Source organism: Drosophila biarmipes, chromosome X, assembly GCF_025231255.1.
Source record: "Drosophila biarmipes strain raj3 chromosome X, RU_DBia_V1.1, whole genome shotgun sequence".
In the NCBI taxonomy this organism is placed as follows: domain Eukaryota; kingdom Metazoa; phylum Arthropoda; class Insecta; order Diptera; family Drosophilidae; genus Drosophila; species Drosophila biarmipes.
In genome coordinates this window covers 14,080,247-14,103,295 of record NC_066611.1, presented here as the reverse complement: position 1 = coordinate 14,103,295, position 23,049 = coordinate 14,080,247, and the positions used below count along the sequence as shown (strand labels likewise).

Below are 23,049 nucleotides of genomic sequence, written 5' to 3'. Positions count from 1 at the left end.
CGACCTGATTTGACGAAACTACGGGTGAAAAACCGGGAAGAAAAATCGTTTTTTTGTCTAAAATCTGAATATCGTATTTTTACGAAAATCTAGATCCCATTTTTCGAAATAAATATTCAGTTTTTTGACTGCCATAAAAAAACTAAACGTCAGAATGATGAGTGCCATACCTCGTTGAGCTCGTTGCTTAATTTCCTATCTATTGGCATTCAAACCTGACAATTTTTGACTTTTCAGATTTTTGGCAAAAAATCATGATGCACCCCCTTACAAAAAATGCGAAAATCGGTCAAAAAATAAATTCTCCTTAAATTGATGGGAATCGTTAGGATTTTAAGCAAGCTGCTCAAAACAGTCGGTCTTTTAGCTGTACGACCTGATTTGACGAAACTACGGGTGAAAAACTGGGAAGAAAAATCGTTTTTTTGCCTAAAATCTGAATATCGTATTTTTACGAAAGTCCGGATCCCATTTTTCGAAATAAATATTCAGTTTTTTGGCTGCCATAAAAAAACTAAACGTCAGAATGATGAGTGCCATACCTCGTTGAGCTCGTTGCTTAATTTCCTATCTATTGGCATTCAAACCTGAAAATTTTTGACTTTTCAGATTTTAGGCAAAAAATCATGATGTACCCCCTTACAAAAAATGTGAAAATCGGTCAAAAAATAAATTCTCCTTAAATTAATGGGAATCGTTAGGATTTTAAGCAAGCTGCTCAAAACAGTCGGTCTTCTAGCTGTACGACCTGATTTGACGAAACTACGGGTGAAAAACTGGGAAGAAAAATCGTTTTTTTGCCTAAAATCTGAATATCGTATTTTTACGAAAGTCCGGATCCCATTTTTCGAAATAAATATTCAGTTTTTTGGCTGCCATAAAAAAACTAAACGTCAGAATGATGAGTGCCATACCTCGTTGAGCTCGTTGCTTAATTTCCTATCTATTGGCATTCAAACCTGAAAATTTTTGACTTTTCAGATTTTTGGCAAAAAATCATGATGCACACCCTTACAAAAAATGCGAAAATCGGTCAAAAAATAAATTCTCCTTAAATTGATGGGAATCGTTAGGATTTTAAGCAAGCTGCTCAAAACAGTCGGTCTTTTAGCTGTACGACCTGATTTGACGAAACTACGGGTGAAAAACAGGGAAGAAAAATCGTTTTTTTGCCTAAAATCTGAATATCGTATTTTTACGAAAATCTAGATCCCATTTTTCGAAATAAATATTCAGTTTTTTTACTGCCATAAAAAAACTAAACGTCAGAATTATGAGTGCCATACCTCGTTGAGCTCGTTGCTTAATTTCCTATCTATTGGCATTCAAACCTGAAAATTTTTGACTTTTCAGATTTTTGGCAAAAAATCATGATGCACCCCCTTACAAAAAATGCGAAAATCGGTCAAAAAATAAATTCTCCTTAAATTGATGGGAATCGTTAGGATTTTAAGCAAGCTGCTCAAAACAGTCGGTCTTTTAGCTGTACGACCTGATTTGACGAAACTACGGGTGAAAAACCGGGAAGAAAAATCGTTTTTTTGTCTAAAATCTGAATATCGTATTTTTACGAAAATCTAGATCCCATTTTTCGAAATAAATATTCAGTTTTTTGACTGCCATAAAAAAACTAAACGTCAGAATGATGAGTGCCATACCTCGTTGAGCTCGTTGCTTAATTTCCTATCTATTGGCATTCAAACCTGAAAATTTTTGACTTTTCAGATTTTTGGCAAAAAATCATGATGCACCCCCTTACAAAAAATGCGAAAATCGGTCAAAAAATAAATTCTCCTTAAATTGATGGGAATCGTTAGGATTTTAAGCAAGCTGCTCAAAACAGTCGGTCTTTTAGCTGTACGACCTGATTTGACGAAACTACGGGTGAAAAACTGGGAAGAAAAATCGTTTTTTTGCCTAAAATCTGAATATCGTATTTTTACGAAAGTCCGGATCCCATTTTTCGAAATAAATATTCAGTTTTTTGGCAGCCATAAAAAAACTAAACGTCAGAATGATGAGTGCCATACCTCGTTGAGCTCGTTGCTTAATTTCCTATCTATTGGCATTCAAACCTGAAAATTTTTGACTTTTCAGATTTTTGGCAAAAAATCATGATGCACCCCCTTACAAAAAATGCGAAAATCGGTCAAAAAATAAATTCTCCTTAAATTGATGGAAATCGTTAGGATTTTAAGCAGGCTGCTCAAAACAGTCGGTCTTTTAGCTGTACGACCTGATTTGACGAAACTACGGGTGAAAAACTGGGAAGAAAAATCGTTTTTTTTGCCTAAAATCTGAATATCGTATTTTTACGAAAGTCCGGATCCCATTTTTCGAAATAAATATTCAGTTTTTTGGCTGCCATAAAAAAACTAAACGTCAGAATGATGAGTGCCATACCTCGTTGAGCTCGTTGCTTAATTTCCTATCTATTGGCATTCAAACCTGAAAATTTTTGACTTTTCAGATTTTTGGCAAAAAATCATGATGCACCCCCTTACAAAAAATGCGAAAATCGGTCAAAAAATAAATTCTCCTTAAATTGATGGAAATCGTTAGGATTTTAAGCAGGCTGCTCAAAACAGCCGGTCTTTTAGCTGTACGACCTGATTTGACGAAACTACGGGTGAAAAACCGGGAAGAAAAATCGTTTTTATTGACTAAAATCTGAATATCGTTTTTTTTACAAAAACTGGATCCTATTTTTCGAAATAATATTCAGTTTTTTGGCTGCCATAAAAAAACTAAACGTCAGAATGATGAGTGCCATACCTCATTGAGCTCGTTGCTTAATTTCCTATCTATTGGCATTCAAACCTGAAAATTTTTGACTTTTCAGATTTTAGGCAAAAAATCATGATGTACCTCCTGTACGGGTGAAAAACCGGGAAGAAAAATCGTTTTTGGGCTCAAATCTGAACGCACCTATTGAAACTTTTCGCGCAGTGTTCTCCGGGACCCTACAGTCGACGGATTGTGTGGGTGGCTCAAATGTTGCCGAACCGCAGTTTCAGTCAGCTCGGTCTGACTTGCGGTCAAGTGGCAGCTTGATTGTCATCCCGGGTGAAATGTTGGTAAAATCGAGGGAGGGCTGGTCCTCCGGCACAGGTAGCGTTAATTTGCCAAATCGACTGCATTCTAATTTCTGCCACAAAGCCTGTGGAAAGGATATTAAATTTCTGAGCCCATTAGCTACCGACTGACGTGTGGAGGGCAACATGTTGCGGTCATCGAAATTGGGTTCCCATTGCATTTCCAATGTGATTAATATGGCCTGGACCGCACAGTTGAGCGGTTGGTTGATACTTGTACAATCAAAATATATGCACATGTAGTATTGCCAGCTTGGAGATTAAGTAATTTCTAAGAATAAGATAGTTGGATTGGGTACTAGTTACTTTATTACCTACTTAACCTTCTTTAGTAGGTACTTTAAATGATTCCCATTTAATTAAGGTATGTTAATACTTCCTAAGTAGTTAGGGCCTGAAAGAATGCATTTTACATCCAAAACACATCATAGTCGTCATACTCACGCCAACACTTCATTAAAAATATAGAAACTGCAAGTCACAGCACCTTAATCCTTAGTTACCACAATTAGTATTTTGTAGTTCGCAAACTAACAAATATGATAAAGTACTTTTTACTTTCCTAGTTAACTTTATTTTTGTCACTATTTTAGTTGGTTTTTAACACTAAATACCTACATTTAAGCTACATTAGTTAAAATGAAGGTATTTATGAAAACCTACATGATTGGCAAGTAATCAAACATCTTTTCAGTTGAAATCCCTCAAAAAGCGCAGCTCTAACGATGCGTATACTTCCATTTCGAACAGATCCACTCATAGGGATGAGTTTGGCACCCAGCGTGTTTACAAGAAGACCTCGCCGAACTGCGTGCTGACCCTATATCTACCGACTCGCGAGATAACGCTCACCGGGAACAATCCGTCCGTCCTGCGGGGCATTGTTTTTGTGGATCCCAAGGCCATCCAGGGATATCGCGTATACGCCCAGCTGACGCTGACCTTCCGGTGAGTCTTGGGCAACTGAGTATTTCGAGATTGGGATGCTAAGTCATCTGAACTCTTACTAACTCTAACTAACTCTTACTAACTCATACTAATCATACTAACTAACACCTACTCATCCTTACCCTTACTAACTCATACTAACTCACCATATCTGATATTATCTGATCCTAACTTATCCTAACGTATTCTAACTCATACTAATGTATCCTTACTTATCCTAACTACATCCTAACTTATTCTAACTATATCCTAACTCATTTCAACTTATCCTTACTTATCCTAACTATATCCTAATTATATCCTAACTATATCCTAACTTATCATAACTATATCCTAACTATATCCTAACTATATCCTAACTATATCCTAACTATATCCTAACTATATCCTAACTATATCCTAACTATATCCTAACTATATCCTAACTTATTCTAGCATATCCCTACTAATACTAAATTAGCATAAGTATATCCTAACATATTTTAACTTATTCTAACTCATTCTAACTCATCCTAACTTATCCCAGCTCTTCGTAACTTAACCTAAACCATAGTTAGGATGAGTTATGATCCATCCCAACTCTTCCTACCTATACTAAGTCATATCTGATCCTAACTCATCCTAACTTATCCTTACTTATCTCTACTCATCTTAACATATCCTTACTTGTCCTAACTGTATCCTAACGTTTCCTAACTTATCCTAAATTAATCTAACTATATCCTAACACATTCTAACTTGAACTAACTTAGGTCATCCTAGCTTATCCTAACTTATCCTTACTTACCCTAACTATATCCTAACTTATCCCAACTCTTCCTAACTTAACCTAACCCATACTAACTCATACTAACCTTAACTTCGAACCGCTTCCATAGATACGGTCGCGAGGACGAGGAGGTGATGGGTCTGCGATTCTGCAACGAGGCCATCATGTCGCTGCACCAGATTTGGCCACGCCTCGAGGAGCCCACCTCGGAGTCCCTCAGTCCGCTGCAGGTAATCATAGAAATCGAAATTAAGCATTTGCGGGTGGGACTTGGGGTCCCTCTGCCCCTCAGACATGACGAGCCCTTGGCCGACAGCTGGCGGGGGGGGGAGGCGGTGACGGAGCTGTCCAACTTTGGCATTAACAATTGATGACGCTGCGGAAGCTCTCTGATTCCCACCATCCCGGGCATCAGCTCCATCAATCCGCCGAGGGAAGCGCGGCTCGCTACACCAGACCATAAATAATTGGACAATTTGCTGGGACCTGCAGCGCCATCGACGTCATTTGCCATCTCGCCGCTGGCGTCGCCCTTTTGGGGAGCCGATGAAATTTCAGCGCACATTTCGGTTGGCTTTTCAGCACAAATTTCGACACAGATAAGGCTAGAGATTAGTTCAGCCAAGGGACAAGGCAATACGGGTATTGCGATAAGAAAGGGGAAGGGGCTTAAACATTTTTATAGCAAGTTCAAAGGGCTCTAACAACTTAGCCATTTGAAGCTTAATTTAAGATTGGATCATATTTGACAAGTTAAGATACATATTTTTTACTTAAGAAACTTTCTAGGTAATATAATTTTTTGATGATTTTTAAAGGTACTTGAAAGTACTTTTCTTCTTAAAGTAGACTAGATTTTTTGATGATTTTTAAAGGTACGTGGAAGTACTTTTTGTTCTTAAAGTAGACTGGATTTGAAACCCATAACTCGGGTGTATTCAACCGTCCTCATGACGAACTGATTCAATGATTGGTTTCAACCTGGTGATCCACTTCGGCATCAAAATCAAAATCAACATGAACCTGAACCTGAACCTGAACCCCTGGATGCGGGTCACTTGTGTGCCCAGGCCCCTGGATTTTTATGGGCAGCACGTCGAGTTCGTGTGTGGATGTTTGAGTGTTTGGATGTTTGAATGTTGGGATGTTTGAGTGTTTAGATGTTTCGATGCTCCGATGCTGACATCTCACGTGCGCCCTTGGATATGTGTACCCTGTGCACCCCCGAGCAAGGTACATATGTATGGTATACACATATCCCTGTATAATGTATACCAAATGATGGGAGCCGTTGTTCCTCCGACTCGGAATGGGAAATGGCAGTGGGTATATGGGTATATGGGTGGCCAGCTGCCTTCGGGCCGTTCGGTGCACTTAAACCAATTGAAAATCAATTTCATTTAACTAAAAGCCAAACAAATGTTTGCCGTTGCCTCGGCAAATCTCCAAATTCTTCGTGCATTGTTTCAGGACCCTGTTCGAGGGGCGAGGGGCGAGGGGCGCGGAACGGTCAGTGTCTGATCGAAAACTTTTGAAATTCAACTTTTGGCATTTTTATTAAATTTGACATGGAATAATTTATTTTTTCTCCTTCCTGCGCCATCCCATTCTCGGTTAGCCAATGGGTTTTCACTGGCTTCACTTCTTCATTATGGGCTGGCAGGCGAACCGAATTCGCTTTGGGTGCCCATGCCCCAGACACTCACTCACAGGCACACGCATAATTAAATAAATTTGATTTTAATAACTTGCCGAGCGACAGGAGCCGGCAAAGATAAAGGAAAGCCGGCCGAAAATAGGCCTCAACAAACAGATCCGGAAAAAAGGAAGGGGCTTCTATAGAGTGAATGGTACACTCAGAGAAACGCCAAATAAAATGAGTCCTTGGATGTCACAAAAATTTGTGTGTCATTATCAGAACTTATTATTTCTCATCTATCACAAGTTACAACATTCTTTAAGTATGTAATCAAAACACTTTGAAAAGTATCTATTAAAAAAATGTTGATTACAGCTTTTTGGTTTCCATTTATTCTTTCCAATTAACGTTTATTTTCTGAGTGTGGTATGCATAAATGTTTGCTCTAGCTGACCGGGGTCGGAGTTTGATAGACTTGCCGGCGATTGACTTTAATTCGATGCGAGCAGAGGCTACATTTTGATAAACTCCATGGAGCCTCCTCACACAGCCATGCTAAACCGTGTGCTTTTACTTACTTCCTAGAATGCTCACTTGCATCTTAAGAGATAAGCCACCTTATGATATTATTGTGGCTGGGTTTTTGTGGCACAATCCAGGACAACGACAGTCCGAAGGACATGTCTGCCGTCGTCCGGACAACCTAAGAAGACACGCGCAAGCGATTAGACCTTGATATAAATTTGTTCCTATATAAACACACATTGGGGTGAACCGCAATATGAACTATGTGAAATATGTACTGGGAATAAGGAAAATAAGTCTCTCTGAAAGGAATTGGAAAGGTAGGAGACCAACAAAGGTCCACTCTAATGTTCATAGCAGACTTACCTACAGATGCGCATAAATAAATGCAAATGAAAGGCTGGCTGGAAGCAAATAAAAGGCATATTATTTTAGTTTATTTAAATGAATAAACAATTTTCGTTTGTGATAGTTCAGCTTTATATGGCAACTCCACCATTTACTTTCACCATTTCAGGAGGCCCTGATGAAGCGCCTGGGAGACGGCGCCCACCCCTTCACCCTGTCGCTATCCTCCTACGCCCCACCCAGCGTCCAGTTGGTTCCGGCCAAGCGGTACTACGGAGCTCCGATCGGCACCAGCTACGATGTCCGCTGCTTCATCGGTGAGTCCTGCGAGCCCAGATCCCCAGGGGATTGTCCCAGGGGGAATACGAAACTCGGATAGTCGGGCAGAGGGCTTATGACTAGGTCTTAGGATACCTTCCAGTGATAACCAGGAATTTACGGTCTAACAGGATCATTTTTCTTTATTTTACTGGGATTATTGTTTTATTTTAAAAGAACAGGATTATAATTTATAAGGGAAATCACCAAGGCAATAATTTTCCAGGGGTCTTACAGAATTTGTTTTGTATTATAAGACAGAAGCTATTTTTAAAGGTCATATGACATTTGCTTGTATTTCAAAAGTCAGCCTATCTTTTTGTGTAAAATATAAAAATTTAAATCTTAAAAGATATATATATATACACATAATGCTCTTGAGATATAGTCTGGGTTGCCTAGAATTTTTTTTAAATAAATCCAGTGAGTTGTTCCAAAGATAAGGGTATTATGGCACTAGTTTTCATTATCAGCTAACTTACTGAATTTATTTAAAGAGGTCCAAGAAACCTACAAGTGTATAGCTTAACAACCATATATGAACTTCGAATGGGTATAATAATTAAGCTGAAAATAAAGCTGGTGTCATAACAGCTTAGAAGCCCCGTAAGCAAGTGTCATAAGGCCCCGAGACAAAGTTTTCCACTGGGGGACAGTCTGGAGCGGATTGCCCTGGGACTGGGTCACAGACAGACAGCGGGACCTCGCCTGAAGCACTCACCCGCATTGCTGGCATTCCCCACAACAGAAAAAAGAGGACGCACACCTGACCACCTGACAGCACCCCAGTCAAACCCATTCAATCGCCATCAAAGATCCAGACATCGTCGCCAGGCGAAGCCCGGCTGCGACTCGGATTGTAACAATCAAGTCGATTTCCAGCGTTCAATTATATGTGTATAAATATCCATCTAGCCCCCAGCGGACACGCCCCCCTCAATCTTCGCTCCGCGAATCAATCGCTGACGTCAGCACAGGGGGATTTGTGATTGATTTTCGTAACGATTCGTTCGGGTTTTATTTTTGTTCTTCACTTTTGTTTTCGCCTCCTTTTTTTCTCCTCTGGAGGGGGTGCTCTTAAAGTGGACAATTCAAGTAAATAAAAAAGAGGAGGGGGAGAAAGTGTTTTCCCTTTCACTTTTACACGCCCTTGTGCTTTAAATTCAAATGGAAATATTTTGGGGATAATACAGAGTAGTCTATGGCGATAAGGGTGTCAAAAAATCAATATTAAATGCTTTCACGGGACAAAGCCTTCGGCTCGGCTTCAGATACAGATTCAGATTCCGGTGCAGATTGAGATTTATATCCAGATTGAGATTCAGTTGATATTATTTTAGTCGCTCCGTGGCGCCCGGGGCCTTATGAAAATATGTCCGTGAAGCTGTATATTTTTTTTGTGCCACGCCAGTGCTGCGGCAATGCAAAATATCCGGCTTAATGAAACACTGTGACTTGGCCATCGCCGTGGGACAAGGCGAGAGTCGCCCCAGATTCCTAGCCCCCATTCCCCATTCCCCATCCCCCTCAAAACCAACGCCTCTGTCTGGGGGCACTCGTGCAACTGTTGGCTGTGGCAGGCAAAGCTCAACTGCGGTAGCTCGGGGCAACCTGCGCAGGAAGCGGGAGGCAGGGGTCCTGGCATTCTGGGCTGGACAGCTCCAGCTGCCTCCGAGTCCCCTAACCCCTAACCCCTAACCCCTGAGCAGCTCCCCTATAATTACACAATATCAGCCCTCGGCTGGACCCGTATCCAGCAGCCCTATTCTCGCATGGCCAGCAGGTCAAAGGTTAAAGACAACAGATATATGGACAGGAATTGGCCAGGCAAAGCGCATTGTTTGGTCAAGCGAGGCGATTGTATGGCATAATATTTAGGAGTTGGAGTAGTTTAACTCGGAGCTCACGATTATCTACCGAAATTAAATATATAATTAGTCAGTTAGGATATCTTGTCATATCATTGCCAAGAAAGCTTATAAATTATGGTAGTTAGGACCCTTCAAAAGTAACATCTCCCAAAAATATAATACAATATAATAAAAAAATTACAAACCATTTATAAAGGCCATAAAAAATTATGCATTTGAGAGTCACATGTCATGGTGTAAAAATATCACATTTAATAAGGGAAAAATCCACCAATAATAAGAACGGGTTGTGGGATCTCCGTGGAAAACCAGGTTAAATCGGAAATGCCTCATCCATCGCTGGGCTATCAAACGCACTGACATACACACACACACTCGTATAACTTAAACCCCATTCATGATCGCACGCCCCTCATCCCGTATCGTTCGTATCGCCCCCTATCCAATCCCATAGAGCTTCTGAGCGACGACGAGCCAACGTGAGCAGAAGCCAAGATCAAGCGCCCCAATCCGCTGGCCAGGTGGGTCTCCCGGCTCTTCTGCCGCGGCTGCTGTGCCTGTATGTGCACGGCCCTCGACCAAGGTACATCTGATTGGCACTAACTGATTGATCTGATATCTCTGAGTGTGAATGTGGAGTGTGGACGTCGAGGTCCGGATCGAATCGAATCGGATCGGCCACGCTATCGGTGTCGTTAACCTGTTGCTGCTCGTGATCGTGATCGTGCTCCTAACCACTTCCACTTCCGTTTCTGTACTCCCACCGTTCGGTTCCGTTTCAATCCGTTTCGTTTTGCAGTTTCTTGGTGTTGTGGCTTGCTCTCTCTCTCTCTCTCTCTGTCTCTCTGTAACTCTCTATGTCTGTCTCTCTGTTTTGTACTTGCCCTGTCAGTGTTGGGAAACGGCTAGCAAGGCAAATACAAAGGTACAGTTAAGTAAATGAACTAAGTAAGACTGGAAATATTTAAAATTTAAAGTAAACAAAATGCCAGTCGAGTTTCCATTCATCGAACTTCCAGCTTCGGGTTATGGACCTTCGATTGTAGTGCCTTTCCCAGCACTGGCTATGCCACTCTGTTTTGTACTTGTCCCTGTCAGTGTTGGGAAACGGCTAGTAAAGCAATAATTTAATTTAATAAATGAAGTACCCAACACTGGAAATGTTTACAATTTAATATAGTTTACCTAGGTAAATAAAATGCCAGTCTAGATTCCATTTATCGAACTCTCTGTTTTAGATTATGGAACCTCGATTGTAGTGTCTTTCCCAACACTGGGTCCTGCCTCTTCTGCCGCCTCCACCCGCTCCTTCCCGTTGTTGTGCTCGATCTCTATTGGTGTTGCTATAGCTCATCTGTTTCCCCCTCCAACATGCATCTCTCCATCTTCTCATCACCACATTTATCATTACCACCCGTACGCCAAACCCTTACCTGTTTCTTTTCCACCATTTCTGTGTTCTTCGCCTCCATCTGTTTCATGTTCAATGTGTTTGCTATCCGTTCAAGTGGCCGCCTGCCTGCCTGAGGTAAAAACAATGAAAAATGTATAACTCATGATCACTTGCCATTCGGACGATTGACGGACCAGGACTGGCACAAAAATTCGAATTACCAGCAAAATTAAAGGACATTTCGTCTAGAAGGTCCTTGCACCAATTGAAAAGCTTAGCAAGCGTCGGCGGCGGCAACGGCAGCGGCAAGCGAAGTTTTTTTTGTTAATAATACTAAAATGTTTTTAAACTAATATTCCCCGTCCTTTTCCTTCTCTCTGCTTTCCCCGCTCCCAAAAATATGATCTTGCAGCAGACAAAACGGATGAGAAGTTCCATCGCCGGGCCTCTGTCAAGATGGGCGTTAGGGTGATCTATCGCACGGATGTCTTTCATCAGCACTTGGCTCCCGAGCAGTTCGCCGCCTATGCCGGACGACAACATGGCGCCCAATCGCCGCCGGCCAGTGCCACGCCCCCCTCGGGCGGCGAAGGAGGCGGCGAGCAGGCAAGCACATCCCATCAGTCACAATCGCAGTATCAATCGCAATCGCAGCCGTCAAGCGGAGCCAAGCATAAGTCCAAGTCGGAGAGGGGCGACTCCTTTCCCAAGCTTCGCCTCTCGCCAAAATCCTTCCGATTCAGCGGTCGCTTTGGACGCAGCAAGAGCGAGATCGAGAAGTGTCCCAATGATCCGTTCCACAACTACAGCAAGTCCTTCCAGGAGGTGAGCTACCAAATTTGATATCAGTTAGGGTTTAAGGTTTTATAAATAAGTTTTCAACGAATTTTTAGTTTTATGTGATAAAGTTTTTAAAAAAGACTTACCGAAGTACATCAAGAATTTGAAAATAATTTATAAAGGTGTCTAAAAGTATGCAGTAATCAATCAATTAATAAAATAATATTGTTGCCTAATTTTAGACACCTGGACCACACTATGAAAAGTTGGTTCAGCAGAGTATGCAGTGAATGAATGAATCCTTTCAATGTTAAATACATTTTTTATAGCATACTTTTTAACACCTTGATGAAAAATTTAAAATGATTAGTGATTAAATCAAATGTGCAAACAAAAAGTCTAAAATCTTGGCCACTTTAGAACACCTAAACTAAAACTATACCAAAGTGTTGAGCTGTTTTAACTGGAAGCACTTACTTTCGACTTAAACCATTTGATTTTTCTCGATTTCCAGCACTGTGACAGCATGCTGCCACCGCACACTGGGGCCGGTGTGACCGGCGGAATCGGGGGCGTCAGCGTGGGACCCTGTGGCGGTCCCCAAGGATCCGTGGACAAGCCCTTCCTGTTGCACGACGGACGGGTCGGATTGAGGGCCAGCTTGGACAAGGGCTGGTACACCCACGGCGAGGACGTCAATGTGACCGTTAATATACGCAACGACAGCCGCAAGACGGTCCGCAAAGTGCGGGTAAGTTTTTGTGGCATTCCCCTGGACCTTCGATACGAGCTCAGTCCACAAACTCCTAACCCCCAGCCCCCAGAAGTTATGCAGGCCATCATTAGGAATCGCATAACGCATACGCAACGTGGCGCTGTCGATGGAAAAAACCATGGATACTCCTGTGGGCAATACTCGTATGTGCTGTTGCTGTGGAAAAACCATGAGTGGCTGCTTGCCATAATTGGCATTCTCCAAAATTAGCTTCGCTTTAAGACAATAGACCAAATATCCGAGACTTTCCTCAAACCATTTTCTCGACAAAACCCGTGGGTGAATATATTAAAGATTTAAATCTTAATAAGGTGGCTTAGTTGGGCAGTTGAGAGCTTAGCGTAAGGATCCATTTACAAAATGCTCATCTATTTACTCAGTGATTGGCTTTTGTCTAAAGGATTATAGAGCGTGTAAGGAACTCACCGGTTGGCACCACTGCCTTCATCCACATGCATCGTCATCTTTGGTCCTGGGCCGCACACACTGAGGTACATAATCTGCATTGGCACTCCGTCTATGCAAACAGGAAGGGCGGGGATCAGGAAAAGATACTGGGCTTTCATTCCCATTAGTCGGGGGTTGTACTCAACACTAGAGAGATTAAGATTCACTATAAAATCTAGAAAGAAAATAAATATTTCACATAAAACAATTCACCTTAAAGGCATTCTTGCTATTTTAAGAATAAAACATTCTTGAATTACCTTAACTTCATTTTACATAATTTTTTATCCCATGGTAAATTTTTACTCTTAGAAATAACCTTTTTTTGTTAATAAAGTCTAACGAACATGGGGGTTCCATACAAATCACATGGGGTTTGAAATCACTTTTAAATGTCACTAAGGGGGTCGAAAAGTATGCAGTAAAAATTAATTTATTGTATTTCTTTATTTCATATAAATTGTAGCCTACTTTTCGGCACCTAAATTACCCTTTAAAGTGATTTTAAAGCCCTAGGACTTGCTTGGAACTTCAAACAGGTGTCTTGTAGTCGAGAGGCACGGAACCAAAGCATTCTTTGCAATTGATGCTGTGTAGGAAGAGCTGCCTCTATGAAAACCTAGTTATGACAGTTAATCAAACGCCCACCAGAGGGCAGGGACTCGAGTTAAGCTGATTGTGAGTTGCCCGGCACCGCCCTTCTATGAACAATGGGTTTCGATGCCAAATGGATAACGATGTGGATGGATTTGCAGTTTTGAGTTACCCGATAAGGAGCTTCTGTGCTTCTGGCTGGCCATTGTCTTCATTTTGGTCCGTTGCCAGTGCCACTGTCACATTCCACACTCCAAGTACCAATTTAATGAAATAAATACCAATTACCAAAGATAATTTTCGAATTTCTGCATGTCGGGGCAATCAAATTCAATTAGTGGCCACACAATAGGTGTGAATAACAAAGGGTGGATTAAGAGGCATCTTTAAGGCAGATGCTTAAAGGGTTATCGCATTTCTCTGCCTTTAATAGCATACAAATCATCTTAAGTGGCTCTACTCCTTTTGAAGGCTATCTTATCAAGGGCGTACCTTGGTTTTTTTCATTATAGCGACATCGCGTGCTAATCGCGATGGGGTAATAGAAAGATTACGTATACGCACCAGGTGTCGGCTCAAATGAACGGGATGACAGACAGCTGGGCGGCCAGGGCGACAAATCGAAGGGATCCCCTGGGTCCGGGGACTTCAGAACAGGGAGTTGATTCCTTAAGCACACCCACTCACGCACGTATGCAAATTGCGCTTAGCCGAATGAAATTGTCAAGCGAAGAAGCCTTAGTTCTCCCCAGGTTTTACACCCCTCAGCCACCCAAAAATTCTGGGCAAAAGGACCTTGGCAAAGTGAAAGGCTGGCAAAAGACGCAGTTAAAGTGAAAATTGTGTTTATACATTTTATGGGCTTTACTTTCCGCCCCCCGTTTTCCCACTTCTGGGCTTCTCGGCTTGGGTTTTTATTGTGCCCCGAAGGCCTTTCTATGTGAGCCGTTCACACACACCTTCATTGGAGGTTCTGGGTTCTTTGGCATTCATAGAGCCTCCGTGTCCTCACAACATTCAGCCCCTCCGCGCACCCCCGGAAAGCCATGCTGTATTTAACGGGAAATGGAGCGCGCAAAAGTGTGCTACAGTTTTACATTGTGCCGGGTTATGTCTAATCCTGGCCCGACCCGCCCTTTTCGCACGGTTATGGGCCATCGTTATCCCTCAGTTTGCTTCGATCACAGTACTCACTCAGTGAGCTGAAAATGCTGCCACTATACGAGTAAATGGGAAAACAGAAATTTATTCGGGACAAGATGCACAACGTCTGTATAAACTTATGATGCCTTACTTTTGTGAACGGAACACATATGTGTGAGCACCTACGTTTATTTGTTTTATTATTACCTAAATATATTTTAAATAAGGCACAGGCAACACTGATTTATTAATTTATATTGATTTCCATACTTTAATATTTAAAAGATGCCTAACGTCTAAACAACCTTTTAATTTTTTATTTGTGCGCATTTAAAATTCAGCTCAGGTAATCCTGATTAATCAATTTATATTGATTTCCACACCTTAATATTAAATTCATGTTCTATGTAGAGTTTTAACCAAATATTTCGTTGTGCAATGGCCACCAGCTTTGGGAATAAGGACAAGCCCGGCTTGGGATTTTCTGGCTGAGTGGCAGAACAAGGAGAAGACTGTCAATGTCATAAATTTAGGGAGGTGGGAGTGGGGCTTAGATTGAATCAGGTGGCGCACTGGAGCATTGAATCGTCATTTAATTACGTGCCGGATATTACGCATGCGGGCAGGGGGGGGGGGGGGGGGGGCAATCCTGGCGTTCAAGAGAGACCCAAGTGCATGTGCATGTGCATCTAGACTCTCAAGAAAATGGAACTCGAGGCTAATGCAAAATGCATATGGCAAGCACAATTCAATCCTGAAAGGATAAAAAGAGACAAACGTTTCAGGACTTGAGAGCGCATCGGAAAATGTTTTATGGTGCCGCCTGTCAAATGTTATTGTTTATTTTTATTGTACCTCCATTATATGCACGGCGCATTGTTCATTGATGAATAGACTGAATAGACCGGGTAGACGTTGGCCAAGAAACAGAGGGATAACCACCGCAGACGGCGATACAAGTTATGACAGACGAGCAGACGTGTGCACATGGAATTGACTTTTCTATAATCGTAAATAACGATCCACACAACCGTAAAACGTAGGCATTTTTAAAGGAACCGGGGGTACTTAAGTTGAGAAACTCGGGTGGGTTAAGTTCTAGACTTTGTAGCACACACTTTGTCCTGAAATTATACACTCAATATAAGCTTCAATTTTTTTTAAATATAGCAATGATAATTATTTTAAAAATTTATTATCCAAAGGCCTAAAAATTTTTTTTTTTAATTGTCAGACAAATATTTCTTTCCAAAATAATTAATTTTCAATATTTCTTTCTGTGTGGATAAGCGAAAACATTACGGAAAAAGCCAGAAAGAAGGTCAGGACGTTCATAACGAAGCCAATGAAAGGGTCAACTGAAGCATACTACCATTTGGGATAATCGGCTGTTGCGTAAAAGGGCGAATATTCGATTGACTGAATGCTGACATTGGGCTCTACAGAAAAAATAAATTCAGCTCCTATAGGGTTTCCAAAAGGGGTCACTTGAATACATTTTTTAACCAGGTCAGTCAAATGTTTTTTATTTTATTTTCATATATTAAATTTAGTATTTTATTTAGTTAGTATTTAATTTTTAATTATCGATAAAGTATCGATTTTTTGATGCTTCTAAAGCAGGCTTCCCCCTGAAAGAGCATGTGTTTTTTTGTATATTAAGGCATAGATTTGTAACCAACCTTCGATGTTCGTGAAAAGAAAACACAGTAATTTTCCCACAAAATTCCCTATGCCGACCCAAAACCCCGGGCTACATCTGCTCTGCATAATTCAACAAGTCTGCCGAACTTCCTGTTTTCTACCATTTGTGCTGTCAAATGGCTCAGGAATGGTTTAAAGCAGTAAATAATATTCTCAACTGGTTGTGTTTTGTTTTGTTTCGCTTCGATGCGACTCGACTCGGTGGCCGCCCCTTGCGGGGAGGGCTCGTGTCCTTTCTGGCCATTCAGAGGCCCCAGAGTCCTTGTCCATTTGTGACAAGTTTCAGCCATCTTTTATGGAATCGCATAATTCGATTTGATGGCCCTGCCCCGCCAACAACTCACTGGGCCGGTCTAAATGTTTATGCCAAACCGAGATTTCTTGGGGGGAAGCCTCTGGCTCATTTATTTTATTTTCATCGTGCACTTTGCGCCTTATTAAATATGTACCTACCATTCTGTGTGTGTGCCATTCTGAATGCCGAGATTGCTTTGTACTTCTTTATTTTTTGTATTTTTTGTGCTTTTTTGTGAGCTACCAAAGTCGCCCAGCAAATGTCAAAAGTTACCTTGGGTCCTTGGGTAACTTGGACATCTGTTCCCCAATTTCCATTGCTCTGGATGTGGGAATGTGGGGTTGTGGAGATTGCGGATTGTGAATTGGGGATTGGGGGTGGGCGATGGTATGGAGTGGGGAGTAGGGAATGGGGAATGGGGTCCAGCAACAAGTCCTTTGGCGGGCAAAAGTCCTTTGGCCTCCAGCCAGTTGAAAGTCGGGCACAAAGGCAAACGGCGACTTGGAGGACGGTATTGAAAGCCGTAAACTGAATGAGTCGATGCGATGGAAGATTTTCTGATTGCTCATTTCGATGGCCGCCAAAGAAGAGATGAATTTCACGAGCCCTAAAATGCGTTAAATCAAAAAAGGCCCATACTAATGTGGCAAAGGCGAGTTCCTTAATTGAAATGGGCCGAGAAGGCATAACCAATTAATATTCCTTAATTAATTAACAACAAAGCGAAAGGTGGTTTTACCTGTATACCAGAAAACAGAAACTTAATATCTAATAAGGTTCAGTAGAGGCAAAAGGTTAAATTTCACTTTGGCCTACTTGGCGTATGAGTAATATTTTTTAGGTTTTCATATCTTCGAGATTTTTTGTGGCACTTGGATTTCCATGTGTGGATTGGGAATATAACAGAGCAGCAAAAAAATAAATGAAGCCCAAATTGCACATAAAAAGCGGTGAAAGCTGGCTACGAGAAATCGGCACTGATAAGCTGCCAATAAGTGAGTCTGGGCCTGAGTTTAATACATTACTTCGGCTGTTTTCCCCTATTTTTTTCGCCTGCCGGCCACTCGCAGACTAGGCCACTTGAATGGACGGTAATTGAGTGCATTATCTGAGATTGGGTGCGAGATTGGGCCAGGGACACTTTGGTCGCAGCCATAAAATAAGGTCCAAGTACAAACAGGGCCCAAGAGGCCGGCCGGCAGCCGAGGGAATTTGGGTGACCGGACAATGCTCTTTGGGGAAAAACTCGGGAAAAGGTTTCCTGATGAGGCCGAGAAAAGGAATCTAATAATCTCGCGAGTTTGGCTAAATTTGGTTTGCTAATATGCCATTTGAATAGCTCGTTTATAAAGTACCAAGTTTTAGTCTTTAATTACTTATTGTAATTTATATTTTTCAAAGCATTTGCTAGATATAAAAAAAACACTTTCTAATTTAAACATCTCTGGAGAAATCAGAAACCATTGTCATATTTTAATATAAGGGAAGTACTTCATTAGAATTTTTATTATTTGTTGATTTTGCATTTTTACGTGTTAATAGTGTTTATTAAAAAAAATAAGATCAACATGCTAACATGGGAACTTTTTGTAGTAGCTTACAGGTTTTTATATTAATTTTAGGATATAATCATTATAAATATTTAAAATGTATATCTTTAGAATATTTTTTTTACTGGGTAGTTGTGGAATAGCTACGTTTTTCATTTATTTTAAAATATATTTAAATTCAAATATTTGGAAAAATGTATGGAGCAAGGCACACTGTCATCAACCGGAATCCTGAGATTACAGATTTGGTATAAACAGAGTATCTATGTTAGCTAGGGATTTACTTTGGCAATGGGATTATGGTGTGGACTGGCTCTGGCCTGCTCCCACGCAGAAATGGCCCTTCCTTCCGGGAATCCCTTGCTCCACCTTCTCTCCCCTGCACATTCCCAGCCACATGCGACTTCTTACTGATTTCTGTACAATTTCTTTCGGGGATTCCTTCGCCCACAGGTCTGCGCCATCCAGCACGTCGATGTCTGCATGTTCAACAACGGCAAATTCAAGAACGTGGTGGCCGACTCGGACAATGTGACCCCGCCGGTGGATCGCACGGTGGCCGCCGGGGCCTCGCTGAACACCACGGTGGTGCTGCGGCCGCAGCGCGGACCCACCAAGAACTGGATCGCCCTGGAGGACACCCTGCAGCGCAGCACCGAGCCGGAGGAGATCACCGGCGCCATCGCAGCCTCGGCCATTCGCTCGCCGCACTTTGTGATGCAGAATGCCCAGCTGCTCGGCGGATGTGGTCATCCCCTGGGCAGTCCGGCCCTGGTCACCCCTCATCCGCACTTGTGGCAGCCGGGTCCCCAGGGTCAGGGACAGGGTCATCCGGGCCATCCCAATGCCCCGGGAAATGGCGAGGAGCGCAATGTGTTTGCCATCTATGTGTCGTACTACGTCAAGGTGAAGCTCACCCTGAGCGGCATGGGCGGCGAGTTGTCTCTCAAGTTGCCCTTCGTCCTGGTCCATGTGGATGAGACCCAGCGTCCGGGATTCGCCTCGGCCACCCTGGGTGAGCTGCGAATGGAGATGGAGCGCTTGGCCCTGCACGATGCACCGGTGGGCAGGAGGAACGGCCGACGACAGGCATCCACATCCACGGACATTGGTGACGGACCCTCCACCAGTGCTGCTGCTGCTGCTGCCGCCGCCGCTGCCGCCAAGTCCGCTGGCCAACAGAACTCCGGCAATCTGGATCTGATCGAGACTTTGGACGATGAGTTCAATATCCGGGTGCCAGTGCCCAAGAAGAATGCCTCCCACAAGCGGCGACTGCTGCGCAGCGAGACCCTGGCCCGGGATCTGGAGGAGCAGGAGGAGCACGCTGGCCATCGGCCGGAGGAGGAGGACCACATCGTCCAGATCCATCTGGAGCAGGTGTCGCCGGACCGGGATGAGGTGCCGCCCCAGCAGGCGCCGGAGCCGCAGGGCCATGCCCCCGGAGCCGAGACCGGTGCGGTGCCCAAGTCGTCGAATGTGTGATTCTGATTGTGGTCCCAGATGTTCGCCAAACGCAAGAGGAAGCCGTAGTAGTCCCAGTTCCAGTTTTAGGGGACGGCAACCAAAGGAACTTTATTCGTTGTCACCACCCATTTATCTACTTATTTATTTATATTTTTAAAGAAGGCCCTTTGCCTTATAAATCATTTAAAATACATTTCATTTTTAAATATTTCCGCCTGTTTTAAAAACAACTTCCTGTGATTCAAAATCACCGAACAAAGGAATTTAAAAGCGTTAGCTTTCACACATCTGGCCCACATTAATGGCCTCAAGATTTCTAATTTCATAACAAAACTAATTGAATGTGTCAATTAAGACGTTTCAGCAGCATTTCAAGAATGGAGTAAAGGTAAAATAAATAAAATAAAATTTTAGCTTGGGTTGATAGTCACATTTTTGGCCGCACGATGACAGTATTATTTTTAATTTAGCAAATGTTCTCCAACCATTGTTGGCCAAAAGTCTAGGTATGAGCTCTAGAGGCTATGCAAAACCAGTGTAAATGTAGCAAAAAACCATTCAGTTTCGGTTTCACAGATGCTAGAGGTTAGCAGTTAGGCTATAACCAACCGATAAGAAGGTTTACACACCAAACAGAAGAAGGTTTCCACAGTTGGCAGTGCAAGACGGCGGGGAAGTCCATATGGGCCAGGCTATTCCCCAGGAATTAGACAATGAATAGAGGTGAAATTTTTGCGCTCTGATTAAAATCGAAGTGGATAAAGGCGAAAAAAACAAAGAAGACGAGGGGGACGAGCAGTAGACATATAGTTAGTAGTGCTAAGATTTATCATTTGATATTAGCCATGCAATGCGTTGAAATTGATGATATTTTGGTAGGTTATGGGTAGATTGACAGGTGGGAGCGGGAGCAGCCGAAATCGGTATCGAAATCGCCCAGCTCGACTGTCTACTAAATTCAAAAGCAAGCCAAGCTGAAAAAAAAAACACACTAAAAATAACTATATTTGCCTAGAATTTAAGTGAGTGTGCGGTTCCATTCTGCATTAATTAACGAGTGCACAGAAATGCCAATTGAAAAACAAAAAAAGAAAAACCTTTTAAATTGCACCTATGTATGCGCCCCCATTAGGGCTATTCAACCGTGTACTAACCAAATAATCGCATATATATTTACCGAATATTAAGTGTTTGATGTGTATTTACAAGGAAATATTACCGAGGCCAAAGAGGGCGGACTTAGCTGACTATTTGTGTGAAAATCAGAAATCTTTTGCGGTTTCAAGCTGACGAAAAGTATTTACAAATAACCAAATTAACCCACACATATCCGTAGGTTTTGCGGGCTCCTGTGGCCAACGTCAATGCATAATTGTCGCAGTGTGTTGACTCAATTCCATGGTCAAATTAGGTAAATTAGCCAGACAGCTGCGGGCACTTTCGTCCAGATGGCCGATGGCCAGGCCCAGTCCCAGTCCCATATTTTGAAGAACTCAATCTACTGACACAGCTCCGAGCAGTAATTGAACACTAAACTATAGCTATAGTTTTTTAAATCGTATTGAAATCGAACCCGAAAAGAGTTTTGCAGCCCATTTGAGGGGACACACTTAAACCACCAAGCAAAGAAAACCGATGATATCGAAGATTTTTAATGTTAGCTGTACGAAAAACCATATGAATATGACTATGATCTATACATGCCTACTGAAAGAGGGGAAATTGAAAACTGAAAAATATTACCTAATATCTTTGTGTATATGTGTCTAGACGCTAGAGTTAATGTGCAACATTGAACACACTGAATAAAGATGAATTTATGAATGTAAAACGAATCGGTAATCGAAAATCCCTGTGCTTGGCCCAGGCCAACTCTGTGCGCAGATCGATATGCCGATCGTTATAGATATTTAAATATATAAACTATATACTTATACATATGTATTTATGTGAGTGTTGCTTTGACAAGCCAAGCTACTAATTGATTTTCGAAAACGCTAAACTAACGCAAACGCGATGAAAACAAAATAAACTTAAATGTGATGCATTTCTAAAGATTACAGATACATAACCCCATATACAATCATATATGTATACACTATATCGATGGCTATTAAGATCTAAGTACATAGGTCTCTCGATCCGCAACCGCATTATTTTTACTTTATGAGCTGGCCTCTAATCACATTTTCTCTGTCCCCGCCACCCCGCTCCATTTTTCGTTCGTTCTATTCCGCTGGTCTTTCTGTCTCCAGATGGCCAGGCCTCCAGGCCTCCAGACCTCCCGACCTCCTGATACCGAAGCCAATTGATTGATGATGAATCTTGGCCAGCGGTCGGCGGGCGGTGTTCCACTGGTCACTGAGCATGGCACACCGGACTCTGGGGGCAGACAGACCGCTCTAGAAACCGCTCTGAAAATCGAATGAAATAAATGTTTAACATAAAATATCACAAAAATATCGCTTGTTTTCACTCGCAGCAGGGCTCTGGTGTTTTGGGTTTATTTTTGGGGGCTGTTGAAGGTTGGTTGGTGGGGATCCCAGCAGGAGTTCGGAATTATTTGGCTGCCCCGTCATGGCAGCCTGAGAGCCAGCCATTAAGCGAACTAGCTGGCTAACATGGCTTGGCCTTTTGGCAATCAGCATGGAGCTGTCCAGAAGGCCCTGCACCCCATCCACTAAACCAGAAGCCCCCAGGATCCCGACCCTGTTTACTAACATAGTGTGCTATGTAAGACCCAGCTTTGGGGGGGTGAGCTTTTCGGAGTAGATAGTTGTTCCTTAGGTAGAAATACACAACAGCTTTCCAGAGCTTTGGAATAAGCTTTTGTAAGGACCTTACCTAAGCCTAGCACCAAAAAAGCTGCAAGTCCTTCATTCATTTTTGTTGGCTCCTCTTAAGCATTTTTTTTAAAAAGGATAAAGCCAAGTTAAGGACCAAAAAAGCTCCAAGTCTACTGTACATTTTTTGTTCGCTTCTCTAAAGCTTTTTTTAAAAAGGATTATATTAGGTTTAGGCCGTATTTTATTACTTTGCTTTATTATTTTATTTTATTTGCTCCTTATTTGCTCATTTAAAGCCTTTGAAATGTAAGATCTGAAAATACATTAAAGGATAATCTTAAAAAAAAAGAATTGGTAAGAAAAAAATAACAGATTTAATAAAATTTTAGATTAATTACTCTGAAAGTTATGTCTGTCAATTTTTAATTTTTACAACCAGTTAAATTTATAATAAAATACACAACTAAAAGAGAAATAAAAAAGTAGATTAAAAATAAAATATAATATGTAAAAAAAATCATTAATATAAAATAATAAAAAAATAAGATGCTAATACTTTCTCAGATCTTCAAAGAATGTCCCACATTCCACAGATTACTCTC

The 23,049-nt window shown here is 41.9% G+C and overlaps 1 protein-coding gene across 3 annotated transcripts in view; it reads left to right on the top strand.

Annotated features, from left to right (window-relative positions):
• Window positions 1–22,099, top strand: part of LOC108025892 (uncharacterized) — a 53,354-nt gene extending 31,255 nt beyond the window's left edge. For all 3 annotated transcript variants that reach the window (XM_017096574.3, XM_044093458.2, XM_044093459.2), the window contains 6 exons: window positions 3,846–4,043; window positions 4,922–5,042; window positions 7,494–7,641; window positions 11,319–11,731; window positions 12,201–12,437; window positions 18,648–22,099. In XM_017096574.3, the coding sequence (XP_016952063.1) occupies window positions 3,846–4,043; window positions 4,922–5,042; window positions 7,494–7,641; window positions 11,319–11,731; window positions 12,201–12,437; window positions 18,648–19,679 (2,149 nt within the window). In that variant the 3' untranslated portion in view covers window positions 19,680–22,099. The remainder of the gene's footprint in view (window positions 1–3,845; window positions 4,044–4,921; window positions 5,043–7,493; window positions 7,642–11,318; window positions 11,732–12,200; window positions 12,438–18,647) is intronic.
• Window positions 22,100–23,049: the final 950 nt, after the last annotated feature.